Raw genomic sequence first — 13,567 nt, 5'->3', positions numbered from 1 at the left:
ATCATTGACTTTCTGATCATGAACTGTATCCTAATAGCCACTCCCCGTCCTGATTCCCCTCAGGACACCCCTACCATGTCTCCCTTCGATAACCGCATGTCCTCTTTTCTTCTTGTTAGTCATAACCCCTAGAGTCCAGGTAGAACTCCTCACATGCACATGGGTGTAAGGCATCCACCAGGGCACAGTCAACATTCCAGTATCCATGTCTGGGAGTGACTTTTCCTTCTGCAACAGGGGTCAACTACCAGGAACTCCTCATGAGACCCTACCCCTGGCAGAAAAGTTAATATTAAAATAAAATTTATAGAGGGTTATAGCTGACCTGCTCTCAAGCTTGCTACATAACTAAGGTTGACCTTGAACTCCCGATCCCCTTCTCTGGTATAGTACACATGTACAACACCCTGCCTGCTTTATGTGGTGCCAGGGATCAAACCCAGGGCTTTATGATGCTAGCCAAGCCCTCTGCTGACTGAGCTATATCCCAGCCCAGTGCTAAGCTGTGGTTACATATGTAAGACTTTTCTGAGTGCCAAGGGTCTCCCTGGCTAATTTCTTAACTGGAGGGTGATCATAAGGAACCCTAAGCAGAATTAATAGTACAGAATTAATATCCTTGAATTCTGTCTAACCCCCTTGGTAGTGTAGCAAATTGAGCATGATTTAACTCCTATAGAGCAATGATTAGCATGTTCTGCCACTGACATGTGAATATCATCTCTTGTCCCTCCCTTGTTACCAGTAAGGCAGAATCTAGAGGAAGAATTATAAAATGGGGTGAGCAGAGAACTCACATTTTGAGGCTACATACTTGCAGTTAAAGGATATTTCTACCTATATGCTCTTAGCCTTGGAGCTTTCAGTCATTTAGGCCAGTCCCTCCCTCCTTACAGGGTGGACTCATGCTCAGCAGCCTCTCTGGACTGTGATTGCAAGAACACAGTAGAGCCAACATGCTGTGGTCAGTGGTCACCACAGAAATTGTATCAAGACTCCACTAAATGTTGTTTATGGGTGGTCCCTGCACCATGTAGAGTTGAGGGCTTTTGGGGTGGTTCTCGGAGAACCCCCTTTTCATTGAGCTGCTGTGGTAAAACCAAAATCAGTGAGGTAGCGGCATAGTCCTTCCCATGGTGCTCTCTGCCTTTCAAGTGTGACCCTGTTCTGAACTGAAGGTCCTTCTTATGAATGGAGACTGCCCCTTCTTATGAATGGAGACTACCCTTTCTTATGAATGGAGACTGCCCCTTCTTATGAATGGAGACTGCCCCTTCTTAGAATGGAGACTGCCCCTTCTTAGAATGGAGACTGCCCCTTCTTAGAATGGAGACTGCCCCTTCTTAGAATGGAGACTGCCCCTTCTTAGAATGGAGACTGCCCCTTCTTATGAATGGAGACCACCCCTACCTCATGAAGACTACCTTCATCATCTTAGGTTGAAGCACTTTGAGCTGCACTGTCACTCAAGGTCAACTTGGCCAGGTGAAGAGTGCAGCAAGATTTCTGGTTAATTCTGGAAAGCATCAGTGTTCATATAAGTAAACAGAGCTCAGATCTGTTGTCTCCACTGTATACAGCCATCCACTCATCAGCTGAGAAAACCCAGGGAAGACAGTATCCATTTCTTCCTGCCCTGGCTTGGCATTACATTTCTTGGGTCCTGGGGCCTTTGAACTCTGGTGTTGACACCCATTCACCCCAGTCTGATGGGCAGGCTTTTGGCCTTGAACTGAGATTCTCGCTGTGAGTTCCAGGTTTTATGCTTTCACCCTGGGACAAAGAATGCAGTGGATGTGCTGGCTCCCTTCCCCTTGCTATTGGGGGATGGTGGGAACTCTTCTGCTTGCAATTGGTGGATGGTGGGGTTTCTTCTGCATGCTATTGGTGGATGGTGGATTTCTTGGCCCCAGGAACCTCATAAGCCAGTTCCCTCACATCCCCCCACCCTGACTCCAAGAATCTCTGTGCATACATTGTACCTCCTTGCTATATTTGTCAGGACTCTGACGCTCATGTCTACCCCATCCAAAGACTTCACAGAGTTACATATCTGAGTTGCTGCCATCAAAGCCACTGATCCTGTTCTTCTGTGAATGCCTAAGAACCTATACATTTGGATGTCTCATGTAACCTTCTACATGCCAAACTAGCCATTATAAGGTAGTCTTGCTTGCTTCTGGTGGCCATTGGGCCTTTGCACCTGTAACATAGGTATATGAGGTCCCTGCATTATCAAATGAGCGACTCCAAGCACAGAAACGTCACCCATTTGTCTTGGAAAATTCTAAGGCCATCACTCTTGTCTTCATTCAAGCTTGAGGGCCAAACGTACTGCTCACCCCACCCCGTGCTGGAAGAGAAAGCCATGATGGGTTTGTTTTTGCCACGGACAGTGTTCCATGTTTGATTCAGCTTCTTTTAATAAGACCTCGTTCAGACCCAGAGATGGATTACCAACTTCCCCATCAATCTTCAGGGCCAGATCTTATTACAAACCACCACAAATATAACCATAAAAGCCCTATTGATTGATGTGGAGCTCGGTAATCCATCTGTCCCCATCCATTATTCTGGGCATAATTTTTCATTATCTGCATGACGGCTGATTCCAACCGCATTAGTATACAGTGGCAATTACTAGGAGCAGAAAGAGCCCCTAAATTAGCAGGAACAATAACACCTGTCAGGACAGGGGAGCAAGCATCCCTACACCGGAAGCTTCCACACTCCAGGGCTACCTCCTAATTCAAAGAGTTGGAAGATGCAATTCAGTATTGACCTTGAAAGTGGAGGGGAGAAAGTTCATAGCTTTTTAAAAACTTTACCTGGGGAAATGTGTATTTCTTTGAGGTGACATTATTGTCAAACTGATCACAGGCTGCCCAACAGCTGGAGTGGGGACAGCTCAAGGATTGCTTCGTCCAGGGTCAGTGGGTTTATGGGGCAGATGTCCCTGTGAGTGTTATTTAAGGGTCACCAGAGACTTAGCGGGGGGGGGGCAGGGACTAACTCAAGGTATGAGTTTTGAGACGTGGGTAAGGAAGGTCAGGATTGGAGGATTTCTGCCTGAGAATTTGATATGCACATAGCAGACAGAATCCTTTCCAGAGACCAGCGTGACGAGGCTCTCTCCACACAATGACTGCTAGACCTACCACAAAATGACTGCCAGACCAGGGTAGTCTTTTAAAAAAGCTTTTAATCCTGACTTTTTACTTACAGGTGTGTAAGCACTGTGTGCCCGTAAACAAATGCACACAAGGATGTGTGCATGACAGATGGGACAACCTCTGGTGGGACCCTTAAGATGCTGCCCAATGGGTCTCTCATTGTGCACTGACTGGGCTACAGTGGTGGCCAGCAAGGCCTAGGGATCCTCTTGTGTCTGCTTTTCCATGCTGGTAACCAACTACACAGCGCCATACCCAGCTTTTGCGCGTGGGTTCTAGGGATCAAACTCAGGTCCTCTTGCTTGCAAAGAGAGTTCTTTACTGACAGAGAGCCATCAGCCTTCCCTGTGATCTGGCCATCTTCCCGTATCATCCACAAGATGCAGGTTCTCTTCATCATGAGTGAAGACAATTGAGACAGACAGACACCTGGCTGAAATGTTTCTGAGTGCCACTGAAGGGATTACATCGGTCAATTTCTCTCTGAGTTTTGACTTTCAAGAATCAAGAATCCTGTCAAATCGAGTTCTCTGGAGACCCATCATGCAAAGTGGTCTACTGTCAAACTGCTGCATGGAGGCAGACCCAATCCAGCCGGAAATGCTGCTGGGTAGACGGCCTGGCTGCAAGCAAGAGGCTGTGGCTGTTTTAAAATCATTTAGTCAATGGCCAGTGAAAATCTCTGCAGACAGTGACCCTTTGGTGAGGGATTGGGAGGGCTCAGGTTTTTTAAACCACAGGTTTACACTGGGAGACGCAGCTTTAGTCAGTCAAAGCATAAATATTTCCATTAAATCTACAAGTAACTTCCCCCACCTCAGCCTTTGGCTACTTACCTTAGTGAGGATTCTGAAAACTGTTTTAGATATGGCAGCTGGTTTTTACATACCTACGTACCTACCTACCTACCTACATACACACACATACATACATACATACATACATACATACATGTATACATACCCATACATATATACATGCAAACACACATACATACATACACACATATGTACATGCATACATATATGCAAACACACATACATGTATACATGCATACATACATATATAATTTTATTGAAATACAGTTACGGTTACTTTTATGTACATTATCTATGGTGGGTTTGTAACTTGATGGCAGGGTCTAGTACAAAGGCCAATGTGTTTGGGATGTAATTTAAGTGCTTCCAAGGGCCCATTGCAACTGGAGACTTGGTCCTAAGATGGCGTCGGAAGGATTGGGACCTTGAAGAGTTGAGGCCTAAAGGATAATACTTAGAACACAGGGCACATGGCTTAAAAAAGGGGCCATGAGATCCAAGATCCTGCATATGTCTCCCTCCTCTCTTACCCCCAGTCTCTGTAACTATCTTAGCCCTGTATATTCCCTAACCAACACTATCCACTATGATGTAGCAGATAGCAGAACTAGGCTGATTCAGATGCCATGCGCTCGACCCCCTAAAACTGTGATCAGAATCGACCTTTATTCTTTATAAAGTTAGCTACCTCCGGTATTTTATTGCAGTAATGCAAGATGATCCTACCTAATAATTATACCTAATAATATACCAATATACTATTACTGTTATATTACAGTAATAATGTTATCATGATATCATAAGATAATATTAGCATACTAATATGCGTCATGCAAGCTGGCTACACATAACGTGCCTCCTAAAAGGCCTAAAGTATTCCTTATTTATCTTGTGAGGAAACATTTGCCTACACTAGCTCCATTTGAAGATTACAAACAATGCCTGGCATCCGGTGGACATCAGGTCACAGAGCACAGATTCTGTGAATGTCATATAACTTCTCGTGTGGCTCCTCTCTCTTCTTAGTAGACATCCTTCCAGAGGGAGGAAAGGACAAGGCATCCGTGTAGATTTCCCATAATCCAATCTGCTTCCTGCAAATGTTGTTTGGATCAGTCTTTGCTCAACCATCATCATTGTAGGGTCTTTGGGTCCATCTCACAGATACTGAGTCTAATGTAGGAGGAGTAGCCAGACGTGACAGGGAAGCTGTACCCTTGTCATCTCAATATGGCTACCTAAGCAAGACCTACATAATGACACATCCAGTCAATAGGCCAAGGTGTTGGGCCAAATTTCACAAGACCCCAGCCCTGGATTAAAAACTACAGGTAATCAATGGCTACAGAGAGAGGAATAGTCAGACTTCTCCAGGGACACTCCCAGTAGGTTATGTAATCCCGAACAGCTCAGAATTCATGTACATTTGAGAAACACTGAACAGACTCAATAGGTTAGATGAATGGATGGATGGGTGGATGACTGGATGGGTGGGTCAATGGATGAATGAATATATAGGTGAATGAATGAGTGGGTAGGTGGGTGGACGGATGGGTGGGTGGATGGGTGGGTGGATGGATGGATGGGTGGATGGATGGATGGGTGGATGGATGGATGGATAGATGGATGGGTGAGTGGATGGATGGGTGGATGGATGGGTGAGTGGATGGATGGGTGGATGGATGGATGGATAGACAGGTTGATGGATAGATGGGTGGATGAATAGATATATGTATGTGTATAATAATTATAATTATAGAAGAGATCATGGACTTGAGGGGAGAGGGTGACACAGGAAGCATTGGGGAGAGGGAGAAGTAGAAGTTATGTAATAAATAAATAACTCACGCATACATTTTCAAGGAAAACCTTTTTGTAAATGTGCCCTAGGCTTTGACAGTTGACTTAGCTAGGGTTTCTATTGCTGTGATAAAACACCGTGAACAAAAGCAACGTGGGGAGTGAAGAGTTTGTTTCATCGTAACAGCTTGTGGTCCATCATGAAGGGAAGTCGGGGCAGCAGCTGAAGCAGAGACCGTGATATAGCACTGTGTACTGGTTTGCTTCCTGTGGCTTTCTCAGACTGCTCTCTTACACACCTGCCCAGTCATGGTTATTCATCAAGAATATGAACCCTCAGACTTGCACACAGGCCAGTCTGATGGAGGCAGTTCCTCAGCTGAGTTCTCCCCAAGTGACTCTAGCTTGTGTCAAACTGATAAAAACCTAACTAGCTCAGCTTTGCTCCAGTCTCCCTCGTTTCTTATTTCTTAGTAATAGATGTAGCAATATGGCATTTGGCCACCATTCGAGGTTCTGGGTGAGGCTTTAGTGTGCACAGGGTGGATGCAGATACAAAGATGGTGATGATTTGAAAGGTCGGAAACTCACAAGGACTTTAGTCCGAGGTTGGTATTCTGCAGGAATCCCTGAGCGGATCCCCTGAGTCCACCATTTCCCTCTCATTTCTTTCACCACTGAAGAGTAGAACTGGTCTTTTCTTTTCTCAGCTGCAGGGAAGGGAGTGAGGAATCCAACATGGGTGATGCCTCTGTCCGTGGCCTCGCATCTCCTGTGGACTTGGCCTCTGCTGATAGCCAGCTCAGTGAGAGAATTCTCTCAGGATGAGAAAAAGGTCAAGGTTGTGGGTCACACCAGTCTCCTCTGCTCCTGTAGACAATGGGAATGGGCAGCTGAGTCTCTTGTCCTTATGAGGGATTCTCTTTGCTTCTGGTGGGCCTCCCCTCTCTGGTAAGCGAGTCCCTGCTGCTGCCCATCCCTCAGCTCTACCTTCTGCTCTTTCCCATCTGCCATCAGTGTAGCCACAGTTCTCTAGACTTGGTATAGAAGGTGACAAGTTACCCCAAGGAACAAAGACATAGTTCTCATCATGGGAATTGGCATGTGGCTGCAAGGCCTCTGGCATTGGCCTGGGACAGCGCCCATACAGCCTTCCCACAGAGGAGGTGGTGGTCTGTGAGCTTCTGCCTCCATGGGTGTACAAGCTTGTTTTCTTCCAGGTTTTTGAGGGGAGAGGAGCTAGCCTCTGACACACAAGCAGGGAGGCAGTACTTGGGTTAGCCGAGGCTGCCCAGGATTGTACAATACAACTGGCACATGATCCAAGGAACATACACAGACCCCCCCCCCCTGGTGGTTTTCCCTTCTGTAACCCGTCACTGTAGATAGAATCTACCACTCAAGGGATTGCCAGGTCCACAGGGGGAACGGCACACTGACCATGTCTGATGCTTGTTGAGTGCTTGTCTGTGATCATCCTCCATGACTCCCGGCCATTGTCACGGTGATAATGTCAGTGATGATCACAGTATTGTATGGCTGTGATAGGATGATGCTCAGTAATGATGGTAATGAAGAGAGTTTGAGTTATGCTGATGACTGTTGTGACTGTCATCAAAATTTAAATATTCATCAACATCAACCTCACGCTGCCTTAGCATCAGGGTTACCACCACCATCACCACCACCATCATCACCACCATCATCACCATCACCACCACCATCATCATCACCACCATCATCACCCTCACCACCTCCATCCCTATCATCATCCCTACCATAACCACCCACCATCACCACCATCACCACTGTCCTAGTCGTCAGCTTCCTCCTCCCCTTCCTCCTCCTCCTTGCTGTATGCACAGGCACAGGATCAGCATACGTCTTTCAGAACGACACGGCTACTTCTTGACTGTTCTAGGGGATTCTGTGGGTTTTATAACACGATGGGACAGTGAGCAGGCAACACCCTTTCTGTGGTTGTCCATCAAACTGCCCATCCTTGTCAACTCCTCCCCTGCTTGCAAGATCCCTGGTGGTTCTCAGCCCCTAATGTGCAGACAGAGACTCCCGGCTGGTGGGTTCTCCATCGTTGGGGAGATTGAGGTACTGCCTGTGGCGTAACTTGGCTTTAACCCCACTGGCAAGCTGAATGGTGGTCTTGAAGGTATAGGAGACTCGCCTTGAGGTCAACAGGAAGTGTTCCAGACTCAGCACAGGCGTATGGGAAACCACCGGCAACAATGGGCAGAGAGTTCTGACTTCAAAGCAAGCAGAATTAGCCAATGATGGTTATGAGGGCCTCTACCAACACCATGCAGCACAGAGAGAATGTATCACAGTGGCTCTTGAGTCAACGGGTAGAAATGGTGGGTAGCCATGATAGCCCTGTGTCAGGTCCTCTGTTTCCCACTAATGCTCCTTCGGTGACACAGAACGGAAATCCTTCATGACAAATGGTAGTTCATCACGGGGAATGGGGGGATTGGGCCGTGTGTCTGGCTTCGCCAACTTGGATTCACTCATGAGCGAGTCTCCCTCTCCCTGGATGATCGTGTTTTCGCAGAGAAGAAACATCTGCTTGTGCGACAGTCTCTGGGAGGCTGCCAGCGACCTCCCAACACTGCAGTCTGCCACGTGGGAATATGTGCCCTGGCACCTCATATCTATTAGGTGTGATGATCGGGTCCCTGTAAAACGGGTGTTAGAATCAGGTGCCAGGTAGAGACGGGCAGGGCCTGCTCTTTGCAAAGACATCAACCCGTGGAGGCAAAGGCTTTGCCCTGAAGGTTCCCCGAGCTTCCTCCGTCTTCCGTTCAGGTCCCATGTTTACAAACATCAGGAAAGAGCTGGGGCTGTGCACCCTGCAGGCCACTCTGGCTGGATGGACCTCAGCTGGGGAAAGTACTTATCCCCATGTGCCAGGAGGGCTGTGATAGATGAGGTCCAGAAGGATTGTGACCCAGGATGGAACCAGAGGCCAGAGCTAGTACCTACCTTCTCTCCTCTGTCCTGCATCTCTGGTTAGGAGCACTGGAGGGGGATGAGGAAGAAACCATGACCTTGGCCATTCGTCTGCAAGGTCAGCAAATGCTTGTTAGACTCCGCCTGTCCTACTGCTGAGGTGGCCCTACCGGTCTATCCCCATCCTGTCAACTCTATGGTCCAGATCACTGAAAGTCTTCCCTGGGGAGAGGGATGGGACTTCCAGGCCAGGGGACAGAAGTTTCACCCTACCTTCATTCTTTCACTGGTGGGAACTAACTTTGAAGGCTCTAATCATGGAAGGCCCCAGGGAGAGGAGATAGCCATCGGTGGGTACCTTCAGGGTCTGCAGTAGGGGGAACCCATCTTCTTCTAGAAGTCTAAGGTGGGGCAGGCTGGCACCATCTGGGTCAGGCCAGTCTCTTCCACAGGCTCATGGCTCCAGGATGGAGTCACAGAGCATTTGTACCATGCAAGGGGAGGGAGGCCTTGGGAATTTCCGCAGAGCTACCTGAATTCAGAAAAATGCAGCAGGCACAGGGTGCAGCTGCCCATGGCTGAGACCATAGGTGTGGGAAAGGGAGAGGTCAGGGCTGGAGACTACCTTCCGGATGCAGGTAACAGTCTCGCTGCCTCAAACGCATCTCTAAGCACCTGCTTAATGTCTTTCTGTCTGTCCCTGCCAGCTCCAGGACTGGCGCCTTCTGCCCTGCCCCCTGCCCGTGTGCTGACCTTTGACCTCTGTGTGCTGACCTTTGACCTGACCTTTGACATCTCCTGTCTCCTCCTCCCTTCCAGGTCTGGCTGTGCATCAGATCATCACCATCACCGTCTCCCTCATCATGGTCATCGCCGCGCTCATCACAACTCTTGTCTTAAAAAATTGGTAAGGCCCAGGAGCGGTGGGCTGCGGGGTACCCTGGGAGGTCTGCACAGAGTCTCAACATTTTAAGACCGGGCGTAGTTAACTCCGTTGGCAGAATACTTGGCCAACTTGCAAGAAACCCTGGCTTCCCTCCGAGCTCTGCGTACACTGGGTATGTTGGCCTGTGCCCCTAATTCCAGCGGTCGGGAAGTAGAGGCAAGAGCGTCAGAAGTTCAAGGTCAGCCTCAGCTGGTTTACACAAGGCCCCATTTCAAATAAAACAGACCAGTCCTGCGTGGCAGCCTTCAGATTGTATCCCTGTTGGAGTGGGGAGGGGGTGTCTCAGCTGAGTACAGCCACAGATACTATGGTCAACACTGGTTCAGCTGGGTCTGCTTTCAAGTGTAGCCCCAGTCATGGCTCCCATGCAAGGAGTAGAAAGCCCCATCTTCGGACCCCTCCCAGAACCCTGCCCTCTACTGAGGCCAAGGCTGCTCTCCCAGCCAGACTTGTGCGTCTCATTCTTTGCCTTGAGCAGTATTTATTTCTCTGCTCGCTAACCACTCTGCTGCCTTGCTGCAGATGGCTCTCCCTCCCTGTCCCCTTCTGTAAAGTGACCTTCTTTGAAGCTGGCCTTGCTGGGTGTGTTCATCTGACACAGCCCATGAAACCCAAGAGGGTTCCTTGCTGCCTGTGGAACTTGCATCTCAGATCTTCCTGCAGTCACTCGCAAAGGCATACGTTACTTGTAGGTCTCGAAGCCCCAGCTCCCCAGTGGAGCAGTGTGCCATGATTCCCAGATACATATGAGTTACAGGTAGGGTTCCAGCAACTGGACAAACCCAGAGGAAGAGAGGGAGCCAGAGGCAGTTAGCAAGGGAGACTAACAGCTTGGTACAAACCCTCTGGCTTCACACCTGGTAGGCAGGTGAGCCCCTGGTGGATCCAGAATACACAGATAGCGAAGCACTTTGAGGGTGGGACCCCAGGCCCTTGTGCATGTGGCATAGTACAACATTGTGACCGTCCTCGGAGCAGAGAGGACTTGTGACCCCCTTCTGTGGCAGGCCGAGCAGCCAGGGGTGGGTGAAGAGGGTCAGGAGAGGTCAGAGTCTCTTCTGCTGAGGGATCTTCAGCCTCATGCTCAGTTTCAACAGGAATCAGAGCCTCCCTCCCACTTGGGGAAACAGAGGCAGAGACCAGAGTGAGACCCTCGGAAGACAGGCCACCTGGCTTCTGTGTCACCCTGCCTTTCCATGTGACGTTCCCGCACAGTCGGAGTGGGGTCCTGTTTATCGTCCATGGCTGGGGAAGTGGGGCGGAGATCATGGGGCATGAGAACATGCCTTTGTCAGACACCGACAAGGACAAACACAAGAACACAAGTCACTGTTTCCCCTTTGAGGATGTGTTCTGGGCAAGGTCACAGATAGAGGGGGCAATGGGGAGGCCAGGAAGTCCCTCTCAACAGCTCATCCAACGGTCAAGAGGCCTCTAAGCCCAGGCTGCCCCCCAAAGGTTCCCTCCTGTCCCCCCACTCCCCCGCAGTGGGCATTATCTACCTCTCTGTCCTGTTAAGGCATCTGAGGGGAACTGAGTCAGCCACCTCAGCCTAGCTGACATTCTTTAGGCAAATAAGGTTCTGGTAGTCCCACCGCTCACCTCAGAGCACTCTTGTGATAATGGCCACATTTAAAATTCAGATTTTATATTTGGAGGAAGAGAAAAAAAAAAAGCTGATTACTTGATTGTGGTTGATCTTTCTGAAGAGGCTGGGAATTACTATGTAGTATAAATGATGCCTGGCAGCCCGAGGCTTCGCTGTGGATGTGCGGGAGTGAGCTGCACATGGGCTCCAGGACCTGCCCGCCCCCACTCCAACCTCCCTCTCCTCTCTCTCTCCCCCCTAGCTGTGCCCCAAGTGGGCACACTCGGAGGAACAGTCACCAGCGGAAGATGAATCAGCAGGAGGAGAGTTGCCAGAACTTGACGGACTTCACCCCGGCCAGGGTGCCCAGCAGCGTGGACATCTTCACTGCTTATAATGAGACACTGCAGTGTTCCCACGAGTGTGTCAGGGCCTCCGTGCCCGTCTATGCCGATGAGACACTGCACTCGACCGGGGAGTACAAGTCTACGTTCAATGGAAACCGGTGAGTTCCTCATGATCCAGGCTCAAAGCTCTGTGTGGGTAAACCGGGCCCTGCTGTCTTGTCCGGTCACTCCGTAGAGCTCACAGGTACCCAGTACGAGCAGAGCTGATTGGTCAAAACAACAGGGGCGAAGTTGAATCAACAGGTATGTTGCCACCCCTGGGAAGCACATCGGACAGAGGTCATGGTGAAAACCTCCTCCCAGACCCCAGACCGGTGACAAAGAAGTATTCCCAGCCCCTCGCACTGTGCCTGGAGGTAGATTAGCTTAGGATTCAAAGCCAGCCAAGTACTCGCTGCCCTGTGGAGAATCAGCAGATTACGTCGGGTCCCTCCCCCAGTCGGTATCTCTGAGATTCAGTCAATAATAATGTGTCAGCAGCCAGCTCAGAAACACAGAAAACGCCAAGCAGACTCCGGGGCCGGAACCTCTTATTAAATACTGTTTTATTATTCATGGGTGATCCCTCAAAGAAGACACACTTCCCCGGCCATCTCTGGGAATGGTTAAGAAACCCCTGAGTCAGCTGCTCAGGGTTTGTCCAGCATTAAATTAAAATATCAATAAGCTATTTTTTTAAGTGACTATGCACCCGTGCGTCATCTGTAAATTAGGGGGGGGGAAAAAAAGAAAAGAAATGAGGCAGTAAGCTGGCCGCTCATATGCCTCCACGGGCCCCTCCCCCTGGTCTGAGCTGGATTCGCAGTGCCAAGGGCTCCCTGTCTTGGCCACAGGGAGGTCAGCTCTGGGTCATGCTGCCCCTTCTACCCTATTTGATGCTTTATCTTTAGGTAAGGGTGACTCTTGGACATCCAGGGCTTCTGGCCACCAGTCCATATGTTCCTGTGCTCCTGGCTGCAGTGAGCAGGTGTGCTGTGCAGGCGCCATGGGGAGGGCCTTGTCCGTCTGTAGAGGGTTTGCTATCTGATACTCTCATACCCTGCTACAGAGCCAGGAAGACTATTACTCTGGTGCCTGCCACTGGGCCTGGGACACGGTAGCTGCGATTGTGACGAAACACCTTGAAAGAAAGCAGCTTAGGGTGGAAAGGCGTTTATTCAGTTTATGATTCCGGGTTTCGGTCTGTCATCACAGGGATTTCAGAACAGCAGATGCTTAAAGCATCTGGTCACACTCTAGAGCAGGGAGAAATAAACGCATGGATACCTGCTTGCTTACCTCCTTCATGTTTATATGGTTCAGAATCCCCTGCCTAGGGAATGGTGCCACTCATGGTGGTCTGAAATCTCCCAGAATCCCCTGCCTAGGGAGTGGTGCCACTCATGATGGCCTGGATTCTCCCAGAATCCCCTGCCTAGGGAATGGTGCCACTCACAGTGGTCTGAATTTTCCCCACATTAATTAACAGTCAGGATAACCCTGTTGCTGTAAAAATATAAAAATAAAAAAATGTATTGTTGTCTTTTACCCTGCTAGGTCCACACTGCGGTGCCCCAAGATATTTGCTAGATATCTTGGTACAAAAACATACCAACTCCACTGCGGCCCAGTGTCTCTTGCCACCACACACTTTCCTACACTCAAACCGTCACATAAAAGAACACACAACACAATAATCTTAGATCCAATTGATAAGATATAATTGCCCACGTAAACATTCAAAGCCCGGTACCATCCATCCCTTAGGAACATTAATAACAATGTGTAAATACACAGAGCAGAATCTTAATATCACCTGCCATGGCTTCTCACTCTCTCCTCTCTCCTGTCTCTCCTTTCTGATCCAGTCTCCTCCTCTTCCTTCAGACTTC

At 49.1% G+C, this 13,567-nt stretch overlaps 1 protein-coding gene across 1 annotated transcript in view; it reads left to right on the top strand.

Moving 5' to 3' along the window:
* The window catches only part of Ajap1 (adherens junctions associated protein 1), a 112,478-nt gene that overhangs the window by 88,820 nt on the left and 10,091 nt on the right, over positions 1-13,567 (top strand). Inside the window, exons 3-4 of the mRNA NM_001101014.2 lie at positions 9,575-9,662; positions 11,552-11,794. Of these exons, the coding sequence (NP_001094484.1) occupies positions 9,575-9,662; positions 11,552-11,794 (331 nt within the window). The remainder of the gene's footprint in view (positions 1-9,574; positions 9,663-11,551; positions 11,795-13,567) is intronic.

The sequence above is a fragment of the Rattus norvegicus genome, chromosome 5, assembly GCF_021556685.1.
Source record: "Rattus norvegicus strain SHRSP/BbbUtx chromosome 5, alternate assembly SHRSP_T2T, whole genome shotgun sequence".
In the NCBI taxonomy this organism is placed as follows: domain Eukaryota; kingdom Metazoa; phylum Chordata; class Mammalia; order Rodentia; family Muridae; genus Rattus; species Rattus norvegicus.
Note: the sequence above shows the minus strand (reverse complement) of the source record. Positions and strands in the feature narration are given on the sequence as shown.